Consider the following 13,370-nt stretch of genomic DNA (forward strand, 5'->3'; position numbering starts at 1 on the left):
ATGTCGTGGTGTTGGTGGTGAAGAACTGTGGAGGCAAGCGCGTGCGGTGTGGTTTCCTATTCGTCCACTGGTCAATGTCAGCCGCCTGAACTGGCCATGAACAATGCATGAAACTGACCGCAATCCGCCTCTCTCGCGCTCATATGAACGAACACCATACGAATAGACACCTTAAACTCGTTCCCATTGGAAAAGACGAATATGAATAGCCCCCCAGCCTGACAAAGGTCCACATTGATCTTCACCACTTGGACCTGATGATCACAGTCGACACACACTATTTTCTTCTTTTGCCTCCTTCACTTAGCAAGTTGAGAACTCACTCATCGGCCCGCCACGCCATCACGACTCACCATGGAGGGTGGTCTGCAGACCTCCATGTGGGCGGCGGGAATCCCCTCATCACGCCGGACATACGACCTAGACCGGCACGACACAAGGTCCAGGTCGTTGCCGCCGCCCATGTCCGGCTTCGCAGCGCCCTCAGCAACGTCGACCTCAACGCCCGGCCCACACACCACCACAACCACCATCACCTGTCCCTCCCGTGTCAAATCCTTCCACCGCTTCGCACAGGCCTACCGCCGGGTGCGTTGGAAATGCATCGACCTCGGGAACTCATATGGTCGTGCCCTGGACCCCGTCGACCGCGAATTTACTGTAGCCGACGCCGAGATCAACTTCAAGATTGATTTCCACGAATTCTACGCGTGGGTCGAGAAGGCTATTGTGCTTTTGCTCCTGGTCTGTGGGACATCTGTGAAGAGGGGCAGCTCGCGATACGCCGGTAACTCGTCATCCCATGAGTACCATCACAATGTGTTGAAGGCGCTCGAGGAGCAAGGAAACCCGCTGTACGGCATACTGGGAAGTGGAGACGTCCGCAAGGCGCTTTCGGAGGCGAAGAGATTGCGCAACAAATGGAAGGATGCATCGGGAGACAAGGAGACGCCGCCTTTGAAGATGTATAATTTGCACTGGATTGTCACCGAGATACTCGAGGGGCTGAAAGAGGCATATCTTTTGGCAGAGAAAGAGGTTGAGGTTGATTTGAATAACGGCGATGGCGACGGCATGGCTGTGGAGTATGAATGGGAGTGGATGGTTGACAGCATGGATTGGGAGGCGTGACGATATTGGCTGGCTTGTCTGGCGTGGAATATTGGATACCGAGTAGTTTATAGACGAGGAGGCAGGTGACGTTGGGGTTTCTGCTTTTTTTTTCTTCTTCTTTTAATGGGCTGGTGGTTATGATCCATCACATACAGATTTATTCAACTACACTCCGATCTAGTTGTACATTAGACAGCGTGTGCAATATCACCACGGGCGCCCGAGGATAATATCAGACGCCCGGTCTGCGACGGCGTAAACAGTCGCCGTTAAATGCCCACTAACCTGCATTGGCAACACGGACGCATCCACCACTCTCACGTTTTTTGTCCCGTACACCTTCAGCTTGGAGTCGACTACGCCGCCAAGTTCCCTGGACATCATGGACGCGGTCCCAATGGCAGGAGAGTTGGAACTGCTCGAGTCTGCGAGGAACTCCTTCCACTGCTCATCCGTGGTCCCCGGTGGCAATACCGTTGCGTTGGGAGCGAATTGGCCCATGATTATTTTCTTCACAGGTGAGCTAGTCCAGAACTCGACACCTACTTTGCCAGACTCAACCTGGGTGGCAAGGTCAAAGTCTATGTAAAAGTACCTGGAGTCAATGACGGGGCTATCAACATCGTCGATGGATCTCATGTGAACGCTGCCTCGACCAAAGGGCATTAGGTCCCAGTATGAAGTGCCAATCTTGTCTCCCTGGGCCGTGGAAAGGATCTCAGCAAGTGTGGCATGCTTGTTGAAGATGACATTGTGCTGAATCTTCAAGATGCGCTCCAGGGCGGAAGCATTTAAGCCGCCGTGGCTGGCCTGCGCGAGCTGCCGAGCCTGTTTGCCAAGTTTTGCCTCGGTATCTTTTGCAACCTTGTCGATGGTGCTGCCGTAAATGTCTGCCGCAGTTACAAACGTACTGTATAGAGTATAGCCTTTGATGTTGATATTGGTGGTGTAGAAGAGGGAGCTGAGTGCTTGGTCGATCATGTTCTCTCCGACTGCTGGTAGATCAACCACGACCTCGATGCCTTTCTGCTTGAGCAGATGAGGGTTCCCGATGCCGGAATGCTCTAGAACAAGAGGTGTTCGCAGTGCTCCTGCTGAGATGATGACTTCTTTCCCGACTTTGGCAGTCCTCCTCTTCCCGTCAGGTCCAAGATATTCCACGCCGGCGGCCTCGGCTCCCGAGACTGCATTCGTATTCTTCCAAGGCAATTTGGACACTGTACCATTGAGGTGTTTGAGGTTTTGGCGGCTTTGAATGGGCCAGTAGAATGCAGTGGCAGAATCCCAGCGTTTATTCTCCCTTGGGTCCAGAGTTTGTGGGCAAACGCTGAATCCTTTGGTTGTTCCTCTGTTAACATCTTTGTTCACGCCCTCCTTCATGACGGCCCATGAATCTCTGTGCGTATCGTACAGTGGACCATTTTCAAGAGCTGGGTTGAAGGCTACGTGCAGTTCGCTACTGGTTCCGTGACATCGGGGTTCAATCGACGCCCCGACTTGAATTTGCGCCGGTGCTGGCGGGAAAATCGTTTCGACCTTTTTGTAGTACTCTGGCATTGTGTCCCAGTTCCAGCCGGGATTTCCAAACTGCTCCCATTCATCAAACTGAGCCTTGTCCCCGCGAATATATGTCATGCCTGATTTTCACATCAATAGAAGTTCCAAAAGAAAACAAAAATTGACACGACTCGATTCCAGACTTACCATTGATCAAAACTTGTGCTCCCTATGCCCTTTCCCGCATCAAATGCAATTACACGATTGCTGGCGTTGGCTTGTGGAACTGTTTGGTAGACCAGTTGACCCAATCTGTTGAACTACCCAGATTGTTCAGCCATGTCATTTGGTTTGTGACATTCGGGTTGCTTCGCTGATCGGCACCTGGATCGATGACGGCCACTGAGATGTTGGGATCCTGGGACAATCTGTTTGCCACCACGTTTCCAGCAGTACCTGCACCCACGATCACGTAGTCAAAGTCTGTCACACAATCTGTCGCACAAGCGGGTGGTAATGCCACAGCCGCCAAAAGCTGATCCTGGCATCAATCCGTCCATCTTGAAATGCTGCTCAGCATTCCGCACTTTGGTTTCCTCCAGAGGTTGGTGAGCAGGAAAAGCGGCAGCATGCGTGCCGCAGGCGCTACATGAATACTTGCCTGCATACTATTGAGGTCACGCCATACTACCGCCCCAACTCGCTGTGAGTATGACAGCCCCGTTAGCAGCTCGATGCTCATTTATCGGCCCGGTTGGATGTAAGACGCGGGACATCTGGGGTTGGGCAGGGAATAACGACCGGATGGATGATGAAGAGTGTCAGCATTGTCCATGCTAGTGGACTCAACGTCAACCAAGGCAGTACCGGATATTTCTCGGTGTGTTGCTGCTCGAATAAGATGCGGGAAGAGAAGCTGCCTAGGAATGACTTGTTCTGTGATGTTTGTGAGCCTCCGAGGTTCGGCTTCGCTGCTGAACCTAGGTTGTGTTTGTGCCCTGCTTGCTTGCGGTCCAACTCACGAATCCTTGGGTAGCTCTTGATGGCCGTCAGGCCTGTTTGTCGTCTGCGAAACAGATGTAAGTTACTGCACTGGTTTTCAAGGTCTGGGTCAAATACGTAATTCAGTCGGCTTCGTGACAGGGGGCCAATGGCCCGATTGGCGTCTGGGGGTGTAGATGAGGACATCTGGAGGAGGCCCACCGGACGGACGTTGACCGTTCTAGTTTAGCCTCTGGGGTCATTGTGTTGGCTCCCGATTTCCAGTGCCCCCCCAAAATCTACAACCAGACCCTTCCGAGCCATCGTGGTCAACTTCCACTCGCCATCAATTGATCCTTCACAGACGGCTTCGCATCCATTGATAACCCCAATAGGGATGGCTATGTTTCACGTGCACTATGCTCTTAAGCTTTGACTTCATTTCCGGAAACATCCCATCGTTGGCTCGTCTGAGCTTCGAACGCTTCCGCTGTCAATCAGACTCAATCTCATGGCCGCCTCGGCTGTGGCGCCTTTACGGCGAAGTGCCAGAAACGTGAAGAAGGAAGCTGCCGTGGAAACCAAGATAGATTCCGGCGACAAACGGGCTGCCTCGCATGCAATTAAGCGCAGTGCTTCACAAAATCCCCCAAAGAGGCCAAACGTCAAAAAGGTCAAGGCTGAGCCTGTGTCGCCTTCAGCCAAACACATCTCCATCATCAGCTCTCGGGATTTAGGTATCAAGACGGCGACGGCCAAAGCGGACATACTCAAAGAGCGCAAACTCAAGTCCTTTTCCGCTTTTTCCAAACAATCCCCGTACCCAGACTTTGCACGCCCGACCGCGGAAGAATGCAGGGCTGCTCACAAGATTCTGGCCAAATGCCACGGCGAGCGGATTCGCCCAGAAGAAGTCGTGGCGCCTACCAATGCCGCAGGCTGCGGAGATTCGCCGTCCGTCCTGGATGCCCTGGTGCGCACAATCCTGTCACAGAACACGAGCAACAAGAACAGCACCCGAGCCAAGCTGAGCATGGATGAAGAATATGGCGGTAGCGATAAGTGGGAAGAGATTGCCAACGGTGGCCAAGCGAGGCTGGAGAAGTCGATCCAAACAGGCGGTTTGGCTGCCACCAAGAGCAAGGTCATCATTGGCATTCTGCAGCAAACAAAGGCAAAATACGGCGTCTACTCACTTGACCACTTGTTTGAGGCGTCAGACGAGGATGCCATGAAGGAGATGATTTCCTTTCAGGGGGTAGGGCCGAAAACGGCAAGTTGCGTATTGCTATTCTGCTTGCAACGACCAAGCTTTGCAGTCGACACCCACGTCCACCGCATTACCGGTCTCCTTGGCTGGCGACCAGCTGCTGCCGGCAGAGAAGAAACGCAGGCCCATTTGGATGCGGTGGTTCCCGATGAAGAGAAATACCCTCTGCATGTACTTTTTGTGACCCACGGCAGACAATGCGAAGAGTGCAAGGCCGGTGGTAGGAATGCGAAAATCTGTGAGCTACGGAGAGTCTTTAAAAACGGCCGCTTCACTCCGACGAGTGAGACCATCAAAGACGAGAATGATGGTGACATGAAGAAAGAGGAGGATTAGAACTGGGTGTTGCGGGGTATTCTTGCATTAAAATAATTTTTTCTCAAGACAAGCATTGCTGATCGAGAAGACCAGACAGCCTGGAGGTTATGCTTTTGGGTCATTCATCATGTACAACGCAACAGAGTATGGTGATGGCGTTGAACGTTCCATTTAATCCACCAGACCGGAACGCGTTCAATCTGAGTGATGGAAGAGGGACTTGAAGGGAGTCATTTATAATAGCCCGATGCTATATTTTTCAACTTGTCAACAGGCCCTGACAGACTAATCAACAGGCTAGCCATTGGGACCTCCCGTCTCGAGCCATGATATATTACAAGCCTATATACTGCTCAATGGATGAAGTAGTTTTACTTCATCTCCTGGCCTCGCTTGAAGTCGAGACTTTCCCACTTCGCCATTCTCTGGGAGTTCAAGACTTTTTGTCCTTGGCAGGTTTACTTTTCTGATCAAATAACTCGGAATAGTGCATTTATAGCAAAAAAACAGCTCTACCGGCGATACAAGACGCAGGTATAAAAGACCAGTATTAGCCTCATGATTGTATTTTGAAAAAATAGAGGCTCTTGCCCCCTACCACTATCCTTGCACCGCGTACTGGCAATAGTTACAACGGGGCACCTGGCAATTCAGACAGAAATAGTCCAGATAAACCGAGAACCAGCCACCATAGCAGGAGCATTATTGCGTATTATTATCTGATCTTGAGTGCTGAGGTGGACGATGATACGCACGCATTGCCAAACCTTGTTCACTTTGGCCAATGCCTTTGGGGTTTGCTGATTGGACGGGATTGAGTTGCTGCCAGCAGTTTGGAGCATTTCGTGACCCCCTTCAAGTTCAGTTGTATACATCTCGGCTTCAACGTCCAGCTCGTCGGCTTGGTCCAGCTCGTTATCCACTGTCATCTCGTTATCCTCGTCCACCTCGCTACCATCATCCCACCTTGTCATCACACATCTCAACATCGTCGTCTGGATCTTCCCTGTCGCCGGTTTTGGGAAAAGTAAAGAGAGCCAGGTCGACTAGGTGCTTCCCCACATGTCGCTGATACTGTTTGGTTGAATCCAGCGTCTCCCCGCACAACGGGCAATCGGTCTTTGCGTCTAGCGGTTTCATTCGCTCATTTCTTGCAATAATAGCACTCAGACCTCCGGAGCTTGCGATAGCCGAGTGTAGCTGTTGCAAGGTGTTGCCTAAGGGACGCTTCAGAGGACCAACATCCTTCGCATGAGCCTGGGCATCTCCAGGTCTTCCAATGCGTTTGGAGCACGTGATCCATCCATTCGTGACGCCTGCTGTGCTCTTTATCTGCAGTGAGGCAGTTTTTGAATAGGCACATATAAGGCCGGAGGTCGCCCATAACATGTTGTCTGACAAGCTCCATTAGCGATATATTTCTTTCTTTTGGACTAGCCTCCACTGCGCAAAAAAGGCTCACTTCCACTGAAGTCTGTTGGTTACAGATATCAACATGAAGCAAAAAGGACATTGGAAAGGCCCTTTCGTGTACTGTTCTGGAAGAGGCGGGACTCGGAGTTTCTCGGAGTCTGGTGCGGTCGTGGCGTATGATGTCTGGGAGATTGGTCTCCGAGTGGTCGTCCTCGTCTAGTTCACCGAACAATGGCGCCGATTTCCCAACGTCCTTAATAGCCAGAGGCACCGATGACGCAACTGTGCTCTTTTCTCCCGCCTCGGCGCAGCCTTGGTCGAGGTCAAGGCCTTGAGACAACTTGGCATGATGCGACTCGCGATACTTCAAGTACCGCCGCCTCCTGGATATTGCTTCACCTAATCGTCTAACCAAGTCTTGGTTTGCATCCTTGTACTTGGCCCCCGCGCGTCGAACATCGAAATCGCTAAAGTAACTTGCTTCTGCGTACTCGGTCGACACGAAGTGGTCATGCGGCGCCGGATTCCTTATCGACATGGAAAGCCGCAGCAAGGAGTTGATGATATCGGCAATATCTACGGACAGCTGAGCCAGTTCTGAGTCGAACTCAAACTTTTCATCTCCAAGTATTTCTTTCAACTCGGTGTCAATGCCGCAGTCTTCCATGACCTCCTCGTCCCACGGCGTCGCCTTTCCGCTCAATATCGCTTCAACTAAGCAGCTTCAGCATTTTTATTTTTTTTTGCCCTCAGTTTTGCTATTATATGAGCACACCTTCATCTAGTGATGTGGCCAGTTCATCCAGAAGCCTCGCTACTTGCTCTCTGAGACGAGACGAGTCTCGAAGACGATGGTCTAGTGAACTTGGTCCAGTGCGGTGAGCAGCGATATTTCAGACCACAACTTGAACCTCGCGAGCTCGTCATTGACAGCCGTGACGATGCTGTCCTTTCGTTCGTCGAGCTGTGTGTCGCGGTAGTCCGAAGCAATGCCTCTGAAGCCGCCTAAACATTGTGCTACTCGGTCTGCAATCGAGCTTGGCGCCATATGTATTTCACCCGCTCCTCCTGCGTCGACCGTGTTGCGTTATCCTCCTGCGCTATTTTTATGGTCGAGTTGTTTTGAGTGACCAAGATGGACGTTGGGGAGGAAAGAGCGGCCAGCTGTGACTCCATTCCTTGCGCATAAGGGCTCTCTCCGCGTCGAATCATGTCCCCTCGAGCTCACACCTGCTTTGTACGAAGAGCAGTACCCCTCAGTTGTACGACCGACCAATGCCGAGTCGATTCCTTCTTCAACTCTTGTTCAACCCCAGCGCGGTTCCCCTGATGTGAGGCACATACGTGAGTTGTTCTCAGAGCCGTCCTGTCAAGCTTGGTCCTCTCGCCATGTCCGCGTTCGAGGTTGTCGGAGTGGTCCTTGGAACAGTTCCTCGTTATTTCCGCCGTCGAGCACTATGAGCGCGTCGCCCGCACTGTCCAAATACTGCGGCGGCGAGCCAAGGTGATGCATGCATTGGCCCGGTCCCTAAGGACCGAATAGAGGATTCTCGAAAACACCTGCGAAGCGCTCTTAGGGGGCATTGTGCCTGCAGGTTGCGTTAAACCGCTGCTGGCGGAACCTTTTGGCCCTCTTTGGCGAGACGACAAAATCAGTCTAGAGGTCGAACGACGACTCAACTATACCACAGAAGACTTCAAAGATCTCGTGGAAAGCATCAAGAAGGCCTTGCAGGAACTGAGGGTAAAACTGAATCTTGGTTCAGACATGGAGGTTAGTATATGGGGTTCTAAGAATAACATGTACAGGAATATCATGACCTTTCAGCGAGGTTACTAAAAAGAAACGGCATAGGTCAAGGAGGGGAGCGTCGTTGGAAAGCGTGATCTGCTTAAGTTTGCCGCTGTTGCGTTGAACATATCCCAGCACGAAGACGCGGTCAATAAGATGGCAGATACGAACAGAAAATTGGAGATACTCCTGGCAGGCAACCTCCGTGACGAAACCCTCCGGAAACGAACTTCTGGAGGCAAGCTATCCGGTCTCTTGCAAACTGTGACTCGGAGCATATACAACGCTCTGCGACTAAGTCTACCTTGTAGCTGTGCGCAGTCACACAGCGTCCATCTAGGGCTCCAGCCTCCCTGTCCTGCCGGTCATAGGTGGAGACCAAGACGTGGAAAGGGCTGTCAGGAAACTGGACTTTCATGTAGCCTTTGCGAACGAGCCGCGGCGTTTTAGGGACCAGAGTCACAGCAGTACCTGGGCCTGGGAGGAGGTACTTCTGCAGATGTTGGAATGGCCACGGGAGACTAAGAGGGAGCAGCCTGTCCATGTCCGTCCAACCCGAAAGGTAAAAGGATTGAACCTTTCTAAAAAAAAAAAAAGGTTTGGATTCGCGAAAGATGTAACCCCCTGCTGGCAAGATCTCACCTTGCAGGCCGGTAACCAGGGGAACGGGGAGCGGATTCGGCCCAAAGACGATTTAGCAGGATTTCCTCAGCTTCCCAATCTTTGCGAATCCTTCAGCAGGAAACCGCCGAGTGCAATTTGCGGCTACATTTCGGACGGCTCTGCCAACGCCTCGCCCAAGTTCGGAGTCTACTACCCAAAATCCCCGGATAACAGCGACACTTGCCTGACCGTGTCACTTGGCAGTCTACTTGACCAGAGCCCTAGACCCCCGCCTCTATCTTGGAGACACCGTATAGCAGCCGTCGTGGCGGCCAGCCTGCTTCATTTACACGGCACGCCTTGGATACCCCCCAAGCTCGCTTCTAAAGATGTATACTTTATCCGACGGCATGGGAAAGTGGAATACGACCAGGTTTTTGTGACCACGAAACTCGCGGATAACAGCTCAGCTGTTAACGATGGCGGCTGGGACGATTCGGCCAGCTACGACGGTAACCCGTCTCTGCACGTCTTGGGCGTGTTACTGATGAAGGTCATGCTGTGGAAGTCAATCTACGACTTCTGGGATGATGTCAAGTCCAAATACTCCCACACACCGGCCCATGTGTTTCTCAACATACGGTCAGATGACGGCTTCAGGCGCACCTCGAGTGTCCTGGAGCGTATTGGATTCTCCGGCGTCCAGGCTTACAGAGACGCTGTTGAGAACTCATCCCTCGACGAAGAGGGGTTCCGCGATGCTGTCTACCACTATGTGTCGCGCCGCTGCAGGATGCCGCCCGGATCACAACGGTTCCGATGACCTCGGGCAAGGCAGGTTCGCTTACACGGCTTGAATGAGATGCGAACCCGGGAATGACATTTTATTTTCTAGCGAGCGAGCGGTCAGGAAGAGGCAGACATGATGGCACGAGCCCAGTGGCGGCTGCTGGTGCAGTTTGTCAAGGTCTATGCCTGCTTCCGTGAGTAAGAGTACACTAGGCCGTCTCTTTCTTCTCGCCTGCCCAGGGTGCATCAGTGCGTTTGGGAGTAACTGTTGTGCTTGTCCATGCGAGTGGCCGGGAAGCCCCCGGAAATGACGGCTGATGTGAGCCAGGAGGACAGCTTGATACACCATTCCCTACCCCTCGGGGCATCCATCTGGAAGAGGCGCGTACACTGGTTTATCAGTTCAACTCAACTGGTAGGTACCCGTCGTCGCTGGGTTAAAGACGTACAGCTGGGCCCCTGGGGGCAGTACGTATTGGACCCCGTCGTGTCACTCAACAGTTTCTAGGGTATAACTTGCCAACATCTCATACCGTCACGTCGTCTGCCAAGTTGCACAAAGCAAGCAAACCAAAAAATAAAAGAAAAAGAAATCTAGGGGCTACAGGATGTGCAGTTATTAAATTATGATTCTTGCACAATCGGGAGCAACACATATAGACACATCATGTACTATTGTCCGTGGAACTTGTTTGGTTTACACTCCAGCATCATTCTGAAAGCACCAATCTGCATACTTCTCATCGCAATTACCACCTGCCGCCCGTGGTTTATCTGCCCAGTTGCTCATATTTCCGTACCATTTGTTCCAGTTCTGGCAGACACGCTTGGCCTCGACAATGGCAGGGCTTTCGTCTGGCCACTTGGCGAACGCGCCTTTCTGGTCCTCCATTATCTGCATTCCCAGGCCCCTGGAAATATGGAAGGCAATGTGGCAATGTACAAGCCACGGCCCGGGGTTGTCGGCTTTGAACGCAATAACCACGTAGCCGGTGGTATCTAACAAAACGACATCGCGGCGGGGAGGGTTGTCGAGTTTCAAGTTCATCTTCTTTGGATCCCACGGCTTGTTCTCAGCTTGTTCAAGAATGGCAAAGTCATGGCCATGCAGGTGGATCTGCGGTGCGGTCAACGCTTCCATTCATCATGTTTTGGGTCGGCCCAACATACCGGGTGAGCGCCGCTTGTACGGTTCTGTAGGCTATACCAGACGAGGTAGATCTATCAAGTTTGATTGGTCAGTTGGTTAGTTGGGAGGGCAGCTGATTCATGCCGTCTTCTTACCCATTCACTGTTGGCGTAATTCTCCGGCTGAACCCGCCAGAGTTTAGGCCAGGGTTTGGTATCTTGAGGATTGAGATGGAAGAACATTGGGTCGGAGTAATTGATACGAATGGATGCTGGCTTGATGCTGCTATCCATGGTGAAACCTGCGACGGGAGAGTCTGTCCCGATGAGATCTCTGTCGAAATAGACGTCAAACTCCTCACCATAGCGCGGGACCACACCATTCAGAGCCCCGTTGCTTGGAGCTTTGACAGTCCATGGCACGATTGGAATCAAACTATTATATGGCTCATCCGAACACCTCAGTGGAATGCTGGGCCATTTCTTGGTAGAAGGGTCGGCGGTGCTGGATTTATCATAACGCAGGATGGCAACTTCGGAATAACTCGAACAGGTTGGGGCTTTTCTATTGAAACAGTCTGCAATCTCGGTACGGATCCAATAATTCCCGTTCTTGTCGAGTGGACTAGATGTGTTGCGTGGGCTTGCTTCGACGACTACATCGTACCGCTGGCCGATGCCAACTAGGATGGACGACGTTGTGTAGGGTTGGATGGGGACAAAGTCGGCGCTGACCACTTGAAGGAGGTGGTTATCGATGCTGACGACAAAAGTCGTGTCGAAAGACGTGTTGATGACGCGCAAAAGATATTTCTTGCACCCTTGTCCTGCGCGGGGGCTTTCAAACATGATGCTCCTTGCGGGCCTGATGGTGGTTGTATTGGGAGTCTTGCCACAGGAATACTTGGTGATGTTCCCACGGCCGTTGAGCAAAATGTCTTGGCCGCCGTCGCTGCCGCCCGACACCACTTCATATGCAGAATTGTGATACCAGTCAGTCAGTATCAGGGGCGGACTGACGGGCTCGTCCCAGTTATGCGAAGACGGACCGTGGATGGTCAGCGGCCCGACAGCGCCGTCGGCATATTGCACAGAGTAGTGGCTGTGATACCAAGAGCTTCCGTACTGCGTCAGAGAGAAGTTGTATACAAAGTAGTCGGCGGGCGCAGTCGGGCATTGCGTGATGCCATTCACGCCGTCCATATGGGTGGTGTTTAACTGACGGATTCCCTGATGGGAGAGGTCTGGTAAGTTTGAAACCCTATATAATCAATCATGTCACTTACGTGCCAGTGTACCGAGGTGCCATTCTGCTTCAAGCTATTGGTGACGTTTACGATTAACCTTTTTTTTTTGCCGCTTGTCAGCGCCGGTTCCCAAGTCTCAACCACTCGCCCTAACGACCACGTACCGGTCTCCCCAGCATGCTTCAATCCATGGCCCAGGATACTGGTTATCAAACAGCTTGGCTAGCGAAAAGTTCAACCCATCTGCCGCGGTCCAGCTGTCGACCAAATTAATTTTGTAGTGGCGCTCTACTCCCGTCGGCCAGGTATCCTCGTAGTTGGTATTGATATCAAGCCGCTTCCCGTCGGACTTGCGCCGGAGCCAGCAACTGCGGTCTAGTGGACTGGAACAGGGCTCCCATCCTTTCATATTCGGATACGCGCATTGAAGAGTCGAATCTTTTGAGCTACCAGGCGGCGTGAAGCTGGGGTAATCTAATGCTTGGCTGACGGGAGTCACAGGACTGAGAGGCACCTGTGGCTCGGGTGTGTGACCACTCCACGGCAAAATTGAAAGGGAGAAGATGGTGACAAAGGACGTCACCATTTCATAAATGCGCTTTATCAAGGTCATTGTGGATTCAACAGGACGATTTGATGAGGTCGAACTTGTTGGGAATTGAAGTTGGAGAGAATGGTATTCCGTTGTCCTTGCGCTTTAAATATCTTGATCACTAGGATCCTGGCCACTGACCTCACATGTATAGGCAAAACTCGACCAGTGGCCTTTTTTTTTTCAATTTTCCACCTGCCATCTCGACCACGATATCGACAGACCTGGTTACAGCTTGGCAGTCAGACACATGGAGTCTAATAAACTCCCGACTGATCCGGGCCCAAGACACTTACCTGGGCCCTGGCTTCAATTTGCTGTAAGTACCGTTTGAGCGCTTTCTCCAACGTCGTCCTGAAATCTCCGCAACACGTCTCGTTTGCCTTTGATGGCTTGCGCCCCATCACGGATGCGGTGGGAGGCAGCGACACCAACGCAAGATTGCCTTGACGCCCTCGAAATTAATATCTCGTATGGCGGCGAATAGATTTTGGGAATCAAGTATTTCCCTACACGCTTACTCTTTGAGATGTTATACACCCAAGGATGAACTAATCATCACAAGGTGCGTTACCACAGAGTTGCAGCACCTTCAGCCACACAGCTGCCTGAACCCTTATATAGAGT

General features: G+C 51.9%; 6 protein-coding genes across 6 annotated transcripts; 3 read left to right on the forward strand and 3 right to left on the reverse strand.

The window, feature by feature from the left end:
- Positions 1-354: 354 nt before the first annotated feature.
- J3458_019043 (uncharacterized protein) lies at positions 355-1,131 on the forward strand (the record flags this gene model as incomplete). The annotated part of the gene is made up of 1 exon (XM_007810150.2): positions 355-1,131. One exon carries the CDS (start codon positions 355-357, stop codon positions 1,129-1,131), a length of 777 nt encoding a protein of 258 aa, XP_007808341.2.
- Positions 1,132-1,320: 189 nt separating this feature from the next.
- J3458_019044 (uncharacterized protein) lies at positions 1,321-2,748 on the reverse strand (the record flags this gene model as incomplete). The annotated part of the gene is made up of 1 exon (XM_007810151.2): positions 1,321-2,748. The coding sequence occupies one exon, from the start codon at positions 2,746-2,748 to the stop codon at positions 1,321-1,323; it is 1,428 nt and encodes a 475-aa protein (XP_007808342.2).
- A 1,168-nt stretch (positions 2,749-3,916) lies between these two features.
- On the forward strand, positions 3,917-6,402 carry J3458_019045 (uncharacterized protein). The gene has a single exon (XM_007810152.2). It carries the CDS (start codon positions 4,103-4,105, stop codon positions 5,195-5,197), a length of 1,095 nt encoding a protein of 364 aa, XP_007808343.1. The 5' UTR covers positions 3,917-4,102; the 3' UTR covers positions 5,198-6,402.
- J3458_019046 (uncharacterized protein) lies at positions 5,972-7,494 on the reverse strand. The gene is made up of 2 exons (XM_066121377.1): positions 6,665-7,494; positions 5,972-6,573 (listed from the first exon to the last, which is right to left on the reverse strand). Exons 1-2 carry the CDS (start codon positions 7,257-7,259, stop codon positions 6,137-6,139), a joined length of 1,032 nt encoding a protein of 343 aa, XP_065973734.1. The 5' UTR covers positions 7,260-7,494; the 3' UTR covers positions 5,972-6,136.
- Positions 7,495-8,883: 1,389 nt separating this feature from the next.
- On the forward strand, positions 8,884-9,810 carry J3458_019047 (uncharacterized protein; the record flags this gene model as incomplete). Its single annotated transcript, XM_066121378.1, has 1 exon — positions 8,884-9,810. The coding sequence occupies one exon, from the start codon at positions 8,884-8,886 to the stop codon at positions 9,808-9,810; it is 927 nt and encodes a 308-aa protein (XP_065973735.1).
- Positions 9,811-10,025: 215 nt separating this feature from the next.
- Positions 10,026-12,764, reverse strand: J3458_019048 (uncharacterized protein; the record flags this gene model as incomplete). Its single annotated transcript, XM_007810155.2, has 5 exons — positions 10,026-10,893; positions 10,947-10,997; positions 11,061-12,134; positions 12,191-12,224; positions 12,316-12,764. 5 exons carry the CDS (start codon positions 12,762-12,764, stop codon positions 10,474-10,476), a joined length of 2,028 nt encoding a protein of 675 aa, XP_007808346.1. The 3' UTR covers positions 10,026-10,473.
- Between the last annotated feature and the right edge of the window lie 606 nt (positions 12,765-13,370).

Source organism: Metarhizium acridum, assembly GCF_019434415.1.
Source record: "Metarhizium acridum strain ARSEF 324 chromosome Unknown scaffold_555, whole genome shotgun sequence".
NCBI classification, from domain to species: Eukaryota; Fungi; Ascomycota; class Sordariomycetes; order Hypocreales; family Clavicipitaceae; genus Metarhizium; species Metarhizium acridum.

Coding starts and splice junctions, on each gene's coding strand:
- J3458_019045 (XM_007810152.2), top strand. CDS start 4,103: ATGGCCGCCTCGGCTGTGGCGCCTTTACGGCGAAGTGCCAGAAACGTG.
- J3458_019046 (XM_066121377.1), bottom strand. CDS start 7,259: ATGGAAGACTGCGGCATTGACACCGAGTTGAAAGAAATACTTGGAGAT. Junction 6,574..6,664: donor TTTGCTTCATGTTGATATCT/GTAACCAACAGA, acceptor GGAGCTTGTCAG/ACAACATGTTATGGGCGACC.